Source organism: Onychostruthus taczanowskii, unplaced genomic scaffold (assembly GCF_017590055.1).
Source record: "Onychostruthus taczanowskii isolate IOZ18803 unplaced genomic scaffold, ASM1759005v1 scaffold45, whole genome shotgun sequence".
Taxonomy (NCBI): domain Eukaryota; kingdom Metazoa; phylum Chordata; class Aves; order Passeriformes; family Passeridae; genus Onychostruthus; species Onychostruthus taczanowskii.
Window position 1 is genome coordinate 4,933,987 of NW_024502014.1, and position 17,754 is coordinate 4,951,740.

A 17,754-nucleotide genomic window follows, 5' to 3' on the forward strand; every position below is an offset into this window, starting at 1 on the left:
CTGTTATAGAAAGCAATGTTGGAAACATCATTAGTTCCTTTCCTGATGCTCTTTGGCTGGTTTGATGGATTGCTCAGAATGTCTCTGGTTATGGGCTTTTGCAGCAGGAAAATCCCTCTTGGGTCAATTGGTGTTTAGCATGCAAATCCATGTCCAATTCCTTGGCTGTCCAAAGCTGGGAGGGCAAGGGGATGGAATTAATATCTGGTTATCCATATGTAACTTAGTATAGATAAAGGGTTTTTTTTTAATCTATGATACTTATTTAAAAATAAAGTGCAGGCTTATATTTTTTAATGCTTCTATGCCAATGGTTATTTAGTTTATGAAATCTGTATTTCACAGTAATTCTCAGCATGAAATATGTTAGCAATTTCCAGAGTCAAGGACAAATATCTGGGAAAGAGAAAATGGTTTTGGGAAGACTGATATGTTAGCAATTTCCACAAAGAGCAATTTCCAGGGTCAAGGACAAATATCTGGGAAAGAGAAAATGGTTTTGGGAAGACTATAGTCCTTCAATACATTTGTAAGTGTCTGTGGACAAGATGAAAAAATGCATTCTTTTAGAAGGAAGCTTTCTGTGAAGAGCAATAGTTGTGAGACAGTTCAGTGGTGGTAAAAGACTTTGGTAGTCCTTCAATACATTTGTGTCTGTAGACAAGATGAAAAAATGCATTATTTTAGAAGGAAGAGCAATAGTTGTGAGACAGTTCAGTGGTGGTAAAAGACTTTGCCTGAATAAAGATTATAGTAGCTGGAGTGAAGAACTTGGGTGATTTTAAACCTGTACCTAAACAGTTTTCAAGACTTGAGAGAAAGAATGGAGGCTCCCATCTCCATGTCTATGGCTTAGGTTTTTTAATTGAACCATAGTAGCATTTCCTACTGTTAAATTAAACATGGGCCTTGCCAGGAGTTTGTCACCTCCCCTTGCAGCTCTACCTTCTCCACTCCAGAGCAGCAGTAAAATCCTTGTAGGGCAGACCGATCCTGATCCGTAAAGAGTGGTGCCTGTGCAAGTTGTTTCCGCTGCAGCCACGGTACTAAAGGCCTCAGTTTAGCAAATACTTGATTTAAGCTCGGGTTTATTCCTTATGAGCCTTTCCATCCACAGCTGCTGCCACCAGCCAGAGGTTTCTGCAGGGGAGTCCCTTGGCTGGAGCCCTGGCAGCACTGCTGTGCCAGGGCAGGACAGGAAAGCCACTGCCACCACGGCCACGAGCCCAGCGTGTCCTGGGGCCACCTCCCCTGGGCTGTGCAGTCCTGGGGACTGTGCCCCCGGGACATCTGACACCTGTGTCCCCCCCAAGTGTGGATTGTGTCACCTCAGCCTGCCAGGGTCATTCCTGCGCACTAAGGAGTGCTGCAGATGAAGCTTTGCAAGGGCTGCCAGCACGTACAGCTCAGGAACCAAAGTGCCAAAGAGAGAATAACAGTGCATCAGGAGAATGCTAGCATTCCCCTTTGCCTGGAGAAGTGAATTTATATCATTGAGGAAAATGGGGAATAGTCTTGCAAATTCCATCAGCTCCATTTGTGCTTCTCATTACTTGGGCTGCAAAAAAAATGAACTCATCAGCTCTGTTTTAATGGCACCTAGTAACTTCTTGAAGTATCTGTTCACTCAGTCATTAACAGCCTTTCTTGTGACTTGCACTTCAAGGCTTGTTTTCCATGGGATGGCCTGCTTTTCTGAGCATTACCCCCAACATTAAAGAAGAAGGTGCTATGAAGGAAGACTCTGGGATGCAAGATACTCCCTATAATGAGGTCAGCAATGTCCTATACCTGTTCTGGATTAACAGAATGTTATTTCCAGGGGAGTCCTGTGCATGTTGCAGCAAATTAGAGTGAGTGTACCCAGGCAATGTTAAAAGGCACACAGCTTTTGAGTGAAATGTCACAGCTGTTGCAGTGGTGTTTAGCTAAGGAGAACATAAAGTACCAGAGCTCAAAGTCAGGGCAGGGAGAAGCCCATGAAGCAAACCCATTCTTCTGCATGAGATGTCAACTATTCAAGTATTTTTATTTTACTATTATTTCAAGTTTTTTTACCTAAACAAGAGCTATTTCACCAATACCTGATTAAACACTGTGCAATTGCAATAAACCCTAATATAGAAGTTACAGAATAAAAATGAAGTAGTGGGTATGTGCTTTTGCTGCATTGCTATTAATTAAATGCCACCAGCTGTCAAGTCACTGAACTATTTGCATTTGTGAAATTGCAGAATATTCTCGTGGAACAGCTGGAGTTGTGTGTTGAGTACCTCTGGAAGTCTGAGAGATATGAGCTTATTGCTGAGGTCAACAAGCCTATCATTGCTGTTTTTGAAAAGCAGAGGGACTTTAAAGTAAGTGGGTGTTTGGTTTGGGTCTTTTAAATTATGCTAAGGTAACAGTAAAGATCAAAATTTTTAGGGAAAAAAATGTCCTTTCTTTAAAATGAATGTTTTCTTTCTTCCTGTCTGTAATTTCTCCTTTTAATGTTTTGTACTGTGAGAAAACAAAAAACATTGGCGTCTTTCCTAAATTATGCTAAGGCAACAGTAAAGATCAAATTTTTTAGGGAAAAAATGTCCTTTCTTTAAAATGAATGTTTTCTTTCTTCCTTCTGTAATTTCTCCTTTTAATGTTTTGTACTGTGAGAAAACAAAAAACATTGGCGTCTTTCCTGACTCTTTTTAGCATCAGTGCAACAGTAACTGTACAAATATTTCTAATAAACCTCTTGTCTTAGCCAGTGGATATGATTTTTTTACATGGGTTTTAAACCAAGAGCATGTTTGCATTGTATTTAAGTTCAGAAAATGCTGATAAATTGTGTGATTCCTTCACAATTTCAAGTTTCTTAGTTTCTTATTTACTTGGCAATTTCAGTACATAATGGATAGCCAGATGATGATTGCATTTACTGATTTTTCTGGGTTTAAATTGAAAGAGGCACAAAGTGGTAGGTAGCAATAAGCTGTATGCTAAGGAAGCAGGTCCTCAGATTTTAACTTAGCTGAAATTTTGGTTCACCATCCTGAAAAAGTGCTGTTTAGTGGTGACTGTGGAAAGCACATTTTTTTGTGGGGTTGGGAGCTGCTCGGGGGTGTTGGTGCCTTGTTCTACCTGCACAAACAGCACTTGGGTTCTCTGACCCCTTAGTAGGCCAGCAGCACTGTCTGGGGGTGGGATGAGTCTCTGTGAGCCTGTACACAAAGCTCCACTGCCACAAAACCCTCAGAAGATGACAGAAACCTTGCAGTGAATCTTTAGTGACCGCTGACGAGGTTAAACTGTTCCCTCAGCACGTCCAGCCATCTTGGCAAGGGTTTGGGAAGGCAGTTAAGGCAAGCCATGGCTGTGCAGAGCTGTGGTGGCATTTCCAAGGGGCTGGCATGTCCTCACCTGCCCTCCTCTGTCTGTCTGTCCATGCAGAAACTGTCTGACCTGTACTACGACATCCACCGCTCCTACCTGAAGGTTGCAGAGGTGGTGAACTCTGAGAAACGTCTCTTTGGGAGATATTACAGGGTGGCATTTTATGGGCAGGTAAGTGAGCTTGGGCCCTTTTGTCTGCACAGTCAGATTTCAGACCTGTTCCTGACAGAGTTCAGGGAAGCACTTGGTAGTGAATCACAGGGTAAAAGCTGCCTCGTGGGTCAGACTCCCACAGGGTTTTAGTCAGCAGGGAGCACTCAGATGCCTCTGTGTAAATCCTGCTGTGGATTTAGTGGTGTATTAGAGACCAGACTTCTGTGTCAGCTTCAGTTCTTGACTTCATAAAGCAAAGCTGAGACTGAGGCCAGGCAGGTTTTTTCAAACTACAACATAAATAGAACTAGATAAGGCATCTTTGATATATGGCACTCTCCTCCAATAGATCTCAAAGCAGAGCAGTATGAAGTAGATGCTTTGTTGTGTTTTTCACTGACTCTGCCTTCTGCTTCCAGGCTACCTCTGGTTCTGTGCAATGTACTGTAGAATAGCATTATTCCCTCTGCTGTGCTTCAGCACCCTTGAAGCATTATTTTGTGCTTTCTTCCACCACAAACCAGTGTAGCAATCCAGCATGTTCCTTTTAGTCCTGGTTTTGGCAAGCATAAAATTTCCTGTGCTTTAAAATATAAAGTGTGTAAACAACAGATTGATGTGAATCATTCTGTTTGCTAATTAGATTTTAATGCAGAAATTTGCTCTTTTCTCCTTTTGATCTTATTCAAGGCTGTGGTAAGTCTAGTTCTGTTGCATGTTTTGTTTAACTCTCCTCACACATCCTTCATCCTTCCCTCTACTGTTACTTAACATTAATTTTCCTGTGCTCTCAATTATTTCGTTCATGGCAGATAAAATAACGTTGCTGCATTCATTGTTGCATCCTGCAAACTAACTTTTGTTTGTTCAGTTCCTGGAATACCAAGCTGTACCTGTCACCATGTTGTGTGTGCACTGTGGGGCCCAATGCTGCTTCATCTCATCTCAGTGGAAGTTCCTCCCAGCTTCACTGGGAGTGGGATTGGAGTCCCTCTTCCTCTGTTGCAAGTCTTGGGGTAGCATTAATGCTGTTTGAATGCAAGCCTGCTTTCCTGGCCTGCACAGCAGCTCCCTGGGGGAGGGCTGCTGTGTCAGTCTGAGGTCCATGGCAGTGGCCACTGGAGCACTCTGGGCAGGTCATGGCCATGGCCAAGGTCCTGGCAGTGCCTTGTAAGAGCAAGGAAATGGGAATTCAGAGGGGGATGGCAGGTCCTGGCTCTCTGGACAGATTAGCAAAGCTGAACTTGTCAAATGCAAGGAGGAAGTGAGCTGCACCTGAGGAAGGGCAGAGTTTTCCTTATGCCTGGCCTTCCTCAAAATGGGAGCAACAGAGGACGAAACAGGGCTCTCCTGCTTGCAGCCTCTGGCCAGCACTCTCCCGGGGCCAGTGGCTCTCCCACGGGGTAATTTAGCTGCAGCACTTCTGCTGAACTGGGTTAGCTTCTCTGGAACAGTGCAATGACCTTCCAGGTGCCAGTGCCACAAGGGCAACTTCATTTAAACAGTTTTAGTGCTCTAAAGGGTATGACTTTGTCACAGATGTGTCTTCCTCTGTTCCCCCCAGTCCCTGGGCTCTAAAGGCAACAGGCACTGCTTTCTCCTTGCCTTTGCAGGAGAGATGTGGTGTGGCTGCTGCTCCTTAGCTGAAACAAAAGCTCCAAGGAAAGCAGATTAAAGAACAAAAAAATAATGTTAATACTGGGAGGGAGAATTTTGGGGGTTCTTAGTGGAGAAAGATGATCTGCTGCTGCACCTGAAAACTGTTCTTCATGCAAAGGCAGAGGCAGAATTTGGTTACTTCATTGCTGCAGGGACCCTGTGCAAGGATGGTTTGAATTAATGTGATCCTCAGGGAGGACACAATCATTTGTTTTCACCAGCAAGATTTATTTGCCAGCCCAGGGAGCTGGATCGCATGGCAGCTGCTGGTTTAGACTGCACATTCTGCTAAAGGCCTTTGGTGACAATATCTCATTGCACCCCCAAGTGACCACACTAGCCAGTGCATATGAGTTTACTCACAGATGAGTGTTTGAGAAGTCAGTATCTTTCTTGAATTAAGAGCCAAAAAACATCCTGTTAAATATACTGAATAGCTGAGAACTCATATTGTGCTGATAAGCAAAGACATTCAAGACCTGTTTTTCAGAGCAGTATCAGGCAAAGGTAGAGCTGAGGGTTTGTTCTCCTGTGTGTACAAGAAGCTGGAGATGCTGGAAGACAGAGTTTCACAGTGATCACAATCACATACTGTGGGATGAGACAGGGAAAGAACCATTAGATGCCAGTTCCTGGCAGGTCAAGCAGAAGGCTTTACCTCAGCACCTTTCACAAAGGGCAGAGAAGGGTCTGATGTACTGTGAGCTCCAAGGCTGTGTCTGGAGATGTTAGGATGAGGAACAGCCTTATCAGAACTCCCAGTGATAGGCCTGGGTCAACACTTGTCTCTCAGAGCATCAGAGCTCAGTGGGAACGAGTAACCTGCTGTTCAGGAGGTCATCTGCCTTCCATCACCATCAGCTGCTCCCTGTCATCATTTTTATCTGTGAGGCTGCATTGTCCGTGCAGGACCAAACCAGCCAGGATGAAAATAATCCAGGGATATGCATTCATAATGTAACCTTGGCTGCTTAATATTTTAAAATCCTGGAATTGGAGGATATTTGGCTTCTGAAAAGTATTTAATCTTACTTTTAATAGTCTTTGCCAGACATATAGCATATGGCAGACATGATTATTTATAGCTCACAGTTAACTTCTGCTTGTCACTTGTCAGCTGAAATACTGTAGGGAATATGTACTTGAATGATGTCTCTTGTATTAGAGATAAGACTAAATCTGTTAGTTTTTTGTTTTCAGGTATTTTTTTTAAGTAAAACGATTAACAGAGATACCATCTCAGTGTGCCATGCAGCATCAGCAGAGATTTGGCACTTACAGATAAACACTGTGTTCCAGCATGCAAACATACACAGAATCAGGGTTTAAGAGCATAAACTATATTCTAGCTTGCTATGTGATCATTTTGGAAAACATGAGGGGTTTTGTTGAAAACACTGAATAGTAACAGAAAGCAGATGTCTTTTGACAGAAACAGTCCAGAGTAGTATGTTTAAGTATGATTGCATCAAACTAATGAGGTTTTCCCACATAAAGGAGTTTTGCTGCAGTGGAAACAAGATCAAAAAACAGATTATGATCCTGTAGATATTTTCTCAGTGTAATCAATAGGAAGTCAATTGCCTGCCCAGCTCAACAGATGTTTGTAGGATGTCAGCTTTGGAGCTCTAGATTTTTTCTCTAATCACCTGTGAAGGTCTTCATATGCCTATGGAATTTAATTGATAATGTTTAGAATCATGCAATGTTTGAAGGTCCCTGTGAGACTGAAGAAGATGCTGTCAGATGAGCTGCTCCTGCAGCTGTTAGTTACTGGTTTCCAGTAATGCCCCACAGCACTCCTGACACTTGCCAAATTAAAAGACAATTTTATTGCCCCTTGTCCTCACTGAAGGAGAAGCCAGAGATGCACATATTTGTTAATCCCCATTGAAATAAAGTTTGGAAGAGGGTTCCTAAAGAAGGAATGAAATTCATAGCTGATTTTATTTTAATTCTGTTTGGGGTTTTTTTGTGAAGATTTGCCTAATCAATAATTTTAGAGGGCAAAGTTGAAACATACTTCCAGATAAAAAAAGCTGGATTTTGCATGAGTACCTTCTGAATAGATTTTGGAGATATCTCTTGCCTTCATTAATTTCTGCTTCTCTGTTTTTCTACAGCTGGCAGTTTGCTTAGGCATATTGTAGAATTAGCCATCCAAGCCACACCCTGTGAAGTTCAAAGGGCCCTGGGTCTGACATCATTAATGCTGTCTGTCTTTCCCCCTGTCCCTGCAGCTTCAGGTGTTTCCCTCTGGCTCACTTTGCATTAAGGTGAAAGGAGGAGGCTGTGAGTGTAGCTGCAGCGGTGCCCCTCACCAAGCTGCATATGAAACCCTAGGAGGGGGCTGGATTGGGACACTGGGCTCATGGCACTGGGACAAATCCAGTCCTTGTTAATGGGGCAGCTGCTGCTCTCTGCCCAGCTGGGAGAGCTTCTCCTGGAGCATTGAGGTACATGTTCATCTTGTGGCAGTTGAGTGTCTCACCTGCAGGTGATGCAATGCTCTGTTAATTTTCAGAGGCTGGCATTTCTTCTGAAGCCTGACAGATTCATGTTCAGCTCTTCAGTGGGCCCTTTTATTAAAGCTCTGCCAAGTCCATCCAGTGCATTAAATCATGACCTTAACAAGACTGTACCTTTGATTCAAAGGAACTCAGTCTATCTCTTTTTTTTTTTTCCTTTTTCTTTTCAATTGTGAATAATTTGCTAATTATCTCTGGAAGTGCTGCAGTTCTATATGGCCTTTCAACGTGCCCACCAGAGTTTCTCTTCAGCTGGCCTGAGGAGATGCAGACTGGTTCCCAGGTGCACCGTGGCCAAGGGCAGCAGTGCCCAGCCTGTGCCTACACACGTGGCTCCCAGAGGATGCACTGGAGGTGACATGCTGCACACTATCCAGCTGTCAATTGAACCAAATTGTTAAGATTTAAAGAGTTTTTAATTCTAGTTTTTAATCCATGAGGGTTTTTTCGTCATACACACATCATCATTTTCAAGAAAGCCCTTTTAACTCTTTAAGCTGCTTGGTGTCTTGAGTGAATAAATGTGTAGGGATCTTTTCCTGGGTAACTTTGGAGATTGCAGACCAGTATAAACACTGACCTCTAGGCACATGTCTGCTAGGAGTGGACAGAGGTAAGCTTTTCACTTAGGTGCTGCAAGTGGCCTACTGGATGCTCTGGTAGGTATACAGGCAACTTTGATTCCTGATGTAAGAACCTTGTTTTGGTTTTGCCATGGCTGTTATGTTCACTGTATCCTTCTGTTTCTTTCCAAACAGGGCTTTTTTGAAGAAGAGGAAGGTAAAGAGTATATCTATAAAGAGCCCAAATTAACTGGCTTGTCTGAGATCTCTCAAAGGCTGATGAAACTTTATGCAGACAAGTTTGGAATAGATAATGTGAAGATCATCCAGGATTCCAACAAGGTATGAAAAACATGGTTTTGCACGAGGGAGAGAACTGGGTGCATGTGCAAGATGAGCAGGCAGATGTTTGCTGCAGTGCAGAAGCAGGTTGTTTTCCGTCTCATTTAGCTTTCATCCATTTTTGCCAATGGCTATAGTGAAAGATCCCACTCTTCTTAGGGAACTCTTGGTAAAATACCCTTGTATCCATCCATGATCTGAGTATTACTTTGGGAAGTCTCAGGTTTCATCGGTATGGCTATAAATAAATAAACACACCAGAAATGTTAGGGATGCCTTGGGAGCTCATCACACCATAATTTTATTGATTGCCACTGTCCCGCAGGTGAACCCCAAAGACCTGGATCCCAAGTACGCCTACATCCAGGTGACCTACGTGACCCCTTTCTTTGAGGAGAAGGAGGCCGAGGAGCGGAAGACGGACTTTGAGATGCACCACAACATCAACCGCTTCGTCTTCGAGACGCCCTTCACGCTCTCGGGGAAGAAGCACGGCGGCGTGGAGGAGCAGTGCAAGAGGCGCACCATCCTCACCAGTACGTCTGCCCGGCTGCTCCAGCCCACCTCCCAGCCCAGAAGGGCAGCGCAAGTGCCAGCTGTCCAGCAGTCAGTTGTGCAGGATGATAACTCATCTTTTCACCGTGTCTTCCTTACAGACCTGCTGACCAGCTTAGGGATAGTTATTTTCATTCAGCTGCTTTGTTTTTCCTTATAATTGACATCTTAACTGTTCTTGCAGTGATGTAACTTGGGAGTGGTTCTGCTGGAGGCAGCTTAGCACTCAGAACCATTTTCTTTTAATAATAAACAATTCAAATAAAAAGCCAAGTAGGATGTCTATTCTGCTAAGAGTAAAACTTTCAGATAGAAATTTTTTCTTCAAAATGGGAGTAAGATACATTTTAGAGGTTATTTTTAAGCTAGATATAAGATTTCAATCAGTGTTTTAAGGTAGGAATGTCAGGAGCACTAGATACATCTTCTCTTAATGAGTCATATTAAACTGAAATTTTTCGCTCCTTATCATGATTGAAATCTCTCTTTTAAAAAGCCTCCTTTGTGAGACTACTGCTGAAACTTGACATGTCTGAACTTTGATGTATGAGGAACTGTCTGGGATGGAAGCGTTGTTCTCATGGGCAGCCATGGGCAGCGAGGCTGATGTTCACAGCAAAGGCTCCCAAGTGACAGAAAATCCAGTTCCTTACCAACTTCAGTGCATCTGCTTCCCCCAAAGGACGAAGTGAAAAAAACTTCTTACAGTGCAAGCATAGTCACCTAAAAGTTTTGTTCTGGCAAGCCAGGAAAGAGGCACTGATGTCTGGGGGTGTCTTGTTACATGACACAGCTTTGCTTGTAAGACGAAGAAAGGAGGAATAGCTTGTGTGTGGTGTTTTTAAGTGCTTGGGAAGCAGTAGGTGTTGTGAGATCTGTACTGAAGCCGATAGTTTCACTGACTTGAAAGTGCAAGTCTGTTATGGTCTGTCTGGCAAAAACAGAGAGGGCTGTTCTTCTGGCAGAATATTTCCCCTGGGTTATTACATGCTGTCATCAGCTCCCACTGCTCTCAGCCCTGCTCCATCTTTGGCATTAGGTGGGAATTTGATGCTCTCCTCTTCTCCCCTATTTTCCCTTTGGCACCTACCTCACCCCAGTGCTTTTCACTAAAGGAAACATTCTTTTCTTCTCTTTTTTTTTTCTCTTTTTTTTTCCCCCACTCCTGTTTGATAAAGTCGTGTGTTTTCATTTGTTTCCTGGGTCAACTTAAGCACTTTCAATTTGAGAAGAAAGCAAAACTTCTGCTATGGCTGGAAGAGTGCTGAAGCCAATTGTGCCTGGGTGGTGGAGTGGCACCTGCACTGCATCCCTGCTCCAGAGCCTGCTGGGCCAAGGGCGATGCAGTGTGGCTGCAGTCCTTGGCTCACTGGCTCTCTGCCATGCCTGGCTCCTGCTTCCAGCTCTGCAAGTCCTGGGTTTCCTGCTCTCCTATGAGACAGACATGCTGTAAACTGGAGTTTATTTAGGTCTGAGCTGACTGGAAGCAGATGCTTAGTGGAGAAGGACATGCATGGAGTTTGGGAAACCTTCCAAAGCATGTAGGGCAATCAGAAAAATGTTAGATCAGATCAGACTTAATGCACATTAACAGTACCTTTGCCAAACTCCCTGAGATCCATGAAAGGCCTTGAGTGGAAGCAGAGTTTTAAAGGTGAATAATTTCTCTGTCAGCTCCCATGGCAGTATTTAGGCTGAATGTTAAAAGTACCTCTTCACTGCTTTAAGGATGATGCTTTAATAGTAGGTTCATCTGCAGGTGAGTGTCCTGGTTTAGCCTCAGCTGGCAGCTAAGCCCCGTGCAGCAGCTCACTCACTGAGTGTCCTCTGGTAGGACAGGGAAAATCAGACGTGTAAATGTGAAAAAACTTACAGGCTGAGATAAAGACAGTTTAATAGGTAAAGCAAAAGCTGCACAAACAAGCAAAGCGATGATTCATTGCAAGGGTTGGGTCACTGCTTCCCTGGGAAGGCAGGTAAAGGTAACTCCAAGAAAGCAGGGCTCCAGCACATGTATCAGTGTCTTGGGAAGACACACACCACACTCTCAATGTCCCTCCCCTTTCCTCCTCCTTCCCCCAGCTCTGGATGTGCTGAGCATGACACCATATGGTGTGGAAAATCCCTTGGGTCAGTTGGGGTCAGCTGTCCTGGCTGTGTCCCCTCCCAAATCCTTGTGCACCCCCAGCCTCCTCTCTGCTGCGTGGCATGAGGAGCAGAAAAGGCCTTGATTCTGCCCAGCAATAACCAGAACATCCCTGTGCTATCAGTGCTGTTTCCAGCACAAATCCAGAGCACAGCCCTGTGCCAGCTACTGTGAGGAAAATTAACTCTATCCCAGCCAACACCAGCACAGTGAATGATTCCCAATTCAGCTAAGTTAGGGACTCCTGGCTCTAAAATATGTGAAATATGTTTGGTCTGAGGGTTTGAGCTGTTGAAGTTCAGTGTGGACTTACAGTTTGGTGCCTTAACAGAAGAAATTTGTTAATTCTAAAATCTGAGCTTTGAGAGCTTTTTACCCCCTGCATGGGGCAGAGCTTGGTACCAAACAGTGATGAGTTCAAAAGGAAATGCAGAATTCAGTTTGGACCTGCTGTGTCACTTCTACTCATTCCGTGATTAAAACTTAATTTTTGTGGATTAATAAAGAGATGGACAAAGTCAAAAGTTAATACTTTGGCTTAATTGTTTTACTTTCCTAAAAACTCTCTTGTTGGGTGAGATCTCTGACCCATTTCTCTCTCTTGAGTAGCCAGTCACTTGTTTCCCTATGTGAAGAAGAGGATCCAGGTCATAAGCCAAACCAGCACAGAGCTGAACCCCATCGAAGTGGCCATTGATGAGATGTCCAAAAAGGTCTCAGAGCTCAATCAGCTTTGCACAATGGAAGAAGTGGACATGATCCGACTGCAGCTCAAGCTCCAAGGAAGTGTCAGTGTCAAGGTAATGTCAATTTGCTGCCTTTTTTCTCTTTTTTCAGTGCTACCTAAATTTTTATTCTGATTTTCATCATTCCAGACACTTTTTGTCTTTGGCATATCCTGTATTACAGAGCTGTTAGATCCCACTCTAAACACACTAAGGAATGGAAAGTTTTCCACTGGCATTGATGACAGCTGGTTTTATATGCTAATTATTTAATTCAGTTCTACTCTAAATAACAAATAAGGCCTTTCCAACAAGACTGTCAAGTATCATTTGAGAATATGGCCCACCACAAGCGGGTGGATTCTTTAAGGGGAGATTTGCTAGGATTGGCTTTGCCATTCCCTGTTTAGGAAAGTTGGATTGTGACAGGCATGTGCATTCCCGGTGCTCTCATTGAAATACCTACAAACAAACATGTAACTGTCTGGGTGCTCGGCTGGCTGGGGACTTGGGAAGGCCAGCACAGATCTGCAGCTTGTATCAGGTTGAGCAGCTCCTGTTTCCTCAATAAAACTCCTCAGCTTCCATCCTGGTGACGAAAGGAGTGAGGGGATGTTCTTCTCACAGCCTAGCTTGCCTGAGGCCAGTCTCCAAGCCCAAGAGAAACAACGATGAATGGCTTGTTCTCTGTTCCTAAGCTGTGTATTTCTCACCCAGGTAAATGCTGGACCAATGGCCTATGCTCGAGCTTTTCTTGAAGAGACAAATGCTAAGAGATATCCTGATAATCAAGTTAACCTTCTGAAGGAAATCTTCAGGTAAACATTAATTTTAGGCTTTTCACCCTCTACATAGCAAATAGGACACTCTGCATGGCACAGGCAGGCAAGACACAAAATCAGGCTGATTTGAACCAGCCTAGTTTCCATCTGCATTTACCCTATCTGACAAGTCATTCCTGAGAAACATTTACTGGAGTTCTGGGCTACCCTAGTAGAACACATTCCTTTTGATCTGAGAATGAGGTCTGAAATTCACTTCCAACAAGGTGCAGTTTGCAAGGGGGAGAAGAGCTGCAGCGTTGTGTGTGTATAGATAGGTCTTTTCATTACTACAAAAGCTGTGTCATTGTTTTTGTGTTTTGGTGCTTGCAGGCAATTTGCTGAAGCCTGTGGCCATGCCCTCGATGTCAACGAGCGCCTCATTAAGGAGGACCAGTTTGAGTATCAGGGAGAGATGAAGTCTCATTACAAGGACATGCTCAGCGAGCTCTCTGTAGTTATGAATGAACAGGTCAGAACATCTATTTGGGTGCTGCTTGGGCTCCATGAGGGTGGCTAATTGTGTCTTCTAGTGACAAATGAAGCTGTAGAGCAAAATACTACAAGTAAAACCTTGCAATGCAGTAGTGACAGAAAACAGGGGTTTTTTGTGGTTTTGGCTTTTGTTTCTTTCCTCTTTTTTTTTAATAGAAGTATATTCAATATCTGATCAACAAATGTCTGTTTTCTGCCTGCCTTGCTACGTATTGAAAAGCTGAATGTTTGTGAGGCTAAATGCTGACTGAGGTTTAGAGGCATAGAAAAATAGTCTAAACTAGTGCCTTATGCTTTGCTTGCTTTGTCCTATAGCTGTGTTGTATTTAATTAAAACAGTAAATTGCTATTAAGATGTAGCTTATAACCACAAGAGGTATCTTTATTGTATCTATTTATATTCAGCTTTCAGAGATATATGTATAATATGAACATAGAATATGAACTGCGTCCCAAAATTCTGAATTGGCTTCCAGTGCACACTTGCAGCTATTCTACTGCTGTGTCCAGGCAGATTTTTTTTTTTAATATTTTCAGTTTCAATTAAATATTGAGCGATTTGCATACTGAAGTGCTAATTAAGCCATGTTTAATTATATCTCTGCATGTTTATGGGCAGGCTACCTTAGATTGCATCTGATAAATAGTTCCTCTCTAGCAGCTGTGCTGCATTTCCAGGTGCCTGTAGCATCCAAAAGCACTGTTGGTGTAGAGTAACTTGGTTTAACCACTGGTATCAGTGGTGGCATCTCACAGCAGTGCCTACATGGCTCCCCATTACCCCGTGCTGTATTATTCATCTTCACATATGAGGATAATAAGGATTGACGTGAATTTTTTGCCCATTGTTGTACTTACTGTGGAATTGAGTGAGTTTTTCCTTGGGTGGAAAGCTCCTAATTGCTTGGAGGCCTGGTGCCTGCTGGATGGGGTCGAGCTCAGGGGTGGCTGCAGGTCTGGGAGTTGTGTTCCTCTCCTCTTCAGGTGTATAAAGATTTGTGAACCTCAAGCCTTCCAGTGATTTTATCCTAATTATCACTGTTTTGTTAAGTATGTAAGTGTTAATTTGTTAATCAATATTCATGCATCTCACATGGAAGTTATTGTGGCCATCAGTCAGTGTGCACAGGCAGCACCATGTCTTGTGTGAACCACTGCTTCCCACAAGAATGGAAAATGGATGGTCAGCTCAAAAGAGGCATGAGCAGCTCATGAGCTTCAGCATTCAGAAAACATTTGGAGAGTTCTCTTACATGCTCATACCTGTATTTTTATCCGTGAGCTCTGAGTTTTCTTCATACTAAATAATACAAAATTACTTGTACAAACCAGTGCTAATGTGTAAACGAGTTCATCCAACAAAAGTCAAAATTGTTATCTCTTTTACCAAAATCATCTGAATTTTAAAGTCCACCCTGAAAACAGTCTCCCACTTGCAATGCTTTGGGGAAGCCTAAAAAGTGACAGCCCCATTTTCTGGGCAGTGGGGGGTTTTAAGAAAACTCTACTCCTCTTCCAGTGAACTCATGAACTCCCTGCTTCTGAGCAGAGTATTTCCTCAGAGAAATCACATGCCATAAACTGTGGCTGAAATACTTATCTCACATTGGAAAGCTTGAGGCTCTCTTGCATCTGTGCTGTGTGCTTTACACCAGTACGATTTGCCATCTTTCCCATTGTTGTATTCAAGAGGGTTTTGTTTCTCACCTACTGACAGTGACTTTTTCATCACCATGTTTTTCTCTTTTTTGTTTTTCTCTTTTTTGTTTTTCTTTTCTGACAGCTCTGTCATGGTCCTTGCTTATACAGCTTCTCTTCTTCCCTGTCTAACATTTCCCTCAATACTATAGCCAAAAGTGGTATGTTCATTTTTCTTACATCTATTTTTTTTTTCTTTTAATGTCATATACTTCCCTCACTTGCTGGTTTTTCTGCTGGGTATGTTTGTTTCATTTCATCTCTAATGACTCCCTTCTCAGGGAGTTTAAAAAAAGATCTAAGCTGTGTGTGTGATGTGTTGTCCATGAGCAGTCTTGAGGGGCCTGTTCTTTAGGATCCTAGTTGTGAACCTTGGGGAGGCCAGTGAGACAGCTCAGCAAGGCTCCCTGATGCAAAAGCAAGTGCCAATAGCAGTAAAAGTGGCTGCCAGGGTGTGCCCAAGTCCCAGTGCCCTTCCTGCAGCCCAGGATGTGAGAGCAGCTCCTGCCCAGAGCTGTCTGAGCTGCTGGAGCTGTCCCTGCTCATGGGTGACACCTGAGGTGTGGCTGACCTGCAGCCCTGGCCAAGGACAGTGGGGTGATGGTGTAGGGCTCCACCTGGAGCTTTGTCAGGGGGAAAGGTTTCTCTCCCAGTGCTGGTGTTGTGTGCTCAGTGGGGATCGCCCTGTCTCTGCTCTGGATGCTCCAGCAAAGACAGGTTTTCAATCTGCTTTTACAGAAGCAGGAAAGAAGAGCTATCACCAAGGCTAGAGGAGTTTCTTCAGGAAAAAGATCTTCCTTCTTGCTAAAGCCTACCCAAAGGACAGGGCAGAGCTTTTGCCACTGCTGCTGGACTGCAGCTCTGCCCACAGGCTCAGCCTGGCACTTGGTCCCAGCCCTGCTGCCCGGCCAGGGCAGCTCGTGGGGCTGCAGCATCCCCAAAGGACAGCGTGGGCACAGCTGGGCCTGTCTGTTGGCTGGGCACAGCGTGGGCACAGCTGGGCCTGTCTGTGCCACCGTCAGCAGGTGCTGGTGTGGTGTCCAGGATTTGCAAAGTGTAGGGGACTTGTGTGGGAGTAGTGCAGTTCAGGGAACCCCATGGAGCTTGGCAGAAGCTCCAGCCCCATTTTGCCCTGGCTCAGGATGTCATCCCTGTCCCTGCAGCCTCTGTTCACCAGGGAAAGGTCCTTTTCCTCTGTCAGATCCTTAGCATCGTTGTGTAACAATTAAAAAAACAGGAAACCCTTGGTTAGACAAGAGACACTTCAGACACCAAATTATTCAGATCTCTCTCACTGTTGCCTTTTTTTTTTTTTTCCTGGAAAGATTGCCTACAAGGAGGACTCAGCAAAACATCCCGGGATGGAGCGCACGTATTCCCGAGTCATCCATAGAGCCAGCTCCTCTGTGCCAGCAGCAGCCACTCCAGCAAATCCTGATGCCTGACTGCAGCGTGGGCACCACACGGCCTCAGGAAGATCTGCTGTCTGGGGTGGGGTTTGTCCTTTGTTGTTGAGGGTGTTTTTTCCTTTTAGATTAATAGTACTGAAAAGTAAGTTGATGGACAATACCAGGAAAGGGATTTGAGGATTAAGATTTTAATTTATTGGAAGTCTTCACGGTGTTATTTTTAAAAAAATGCAAGCTTGAGAATTTTTTTATTTTTTTGCCTGCCCCAATATTTGCACATTCCCTCTCTTTTTTCTTTTTCTTTTTTGTTGTCAATTTTTGGTTTTGAGCAGCCTTTATTAAGCCAGGCTGATTACAAAATTCCCATTGAATAGATAGGTACACGGCAAACCCTAAGTTTGCTATAAATTATAATATATCTAATACTAAGTCCTAGTATACATATATTTTAAAGGTCAGAGTGGATGTTTTATAACATTTAAGCATATTGCAATTGTAAATAGAAGATGTGTAAAATATGTCATTTTTACAAAATTTTAAAAAATATCTTTTTAGTTAATTATGACAGTACTAAGAATATGGATAACATTTCAGTTACCATTATATTAAAATATTTGTGTATGTGTATAAAAGCGTCCATAAAGTTTTCTCTTTGAAGCTCTGTGCATTGGTTCATTCCTATGACAGCACTCTCTGGAGTGGTGGAGATCAGGATCATCCCAACTATCCCAGCTGTCTGTCCTGTTGTGGATGCTGATAGACACTTAGGACATCTACAGAACATGGCTTTGGGTTCTCTCTGTGGCCCCAGACTGAAGTCACCCTGACAAGCAGGCTTGGTGTAGTTCTCCTGCTTGAGGCCAAGAAAACTCAGCTTTTCCTCTGAAGTTCATAGTCCCAGGATTTGCCTGGGGCACACTAAGAAGCGATGTGCCTTCAGTGAGATGTTTGTTTCAGTTTCTGCATCACGTGGGGATAAGGTGGAGTGATTGTGCCAGTTCTTAGGAGTTCCCACACTCGTTCATGTTCTTTCACAGAAGATCCCTGCTTGCAGCAGTCCCTGTTCATAGTACCTGTGTGTTAGAATTTTTCTTTCCTGTGCACACAGGTGACCACAATTCTGCTAAACTGGTTTTTTTCTGTTTAGTTGATTTTCCCTGGAGAAGCTCTGATGATTGCCCTGAGGCCTCCACAGGTTTGTTCAGGGCAGAGGCCAGCGCTATCTGTTTCTGCCTGGGGGTACCAAGAGGAATTTTCCAGTATTTTGCCTCATTCTGCCCTCCTGTCT

At 43.7% G+C, this 17,754-nt stretch overlaps 1 protein-coding gene across 1 annotated transcript in view; it reads left to right on the forward strand.

The window, feature by feature from the left end:
- DOCK10 (dedicator of cytokinesis 10) overlaps positions 1-17,035 on the forward strand; it is a 99,816-nt gene extending 82,781 nt beyond the window's left edge. Inside the window, exons 48-56 of the mRNA XM_041414449.1 lie at positions 1,667-1,773; positions 2,235-2,357; positions 3,430-3,543; positions 8,471-8,617; positions 8,943-9,153; positions 11,928-12,118; positions 12,761-12,861; positions 13,198-13,336; positions 16,383-17,035. Coding sequence (XP_041270383.1) covers positions 1,667-1,773; positions 2,235-2,357; positions 3,430-3,543; positions 8,471-8,617; positions 8,943-9,153; positions 11,928-12,118; positions 12,761-12,861; positions 13,198-13,336; positions 16,383-16,502 — 1,253 coding nt within the window. The 3' untranslated portion in view covers positions 16,503-17,035. The remainder of the gene's footprint in view (positions 1-1,666; positions 1,774-2,234; positions 2,358-3,429; positions 3,544-8,470; positions 8,618-8,942; positions 9,154-11,927; positions 12,119-12,760; positions 12,862-13,197; positions 13,337-16,382) is intronic.
- The last annotated feature ends 719 nt before the right edge of the window (positions 17,036-17,754 follow it).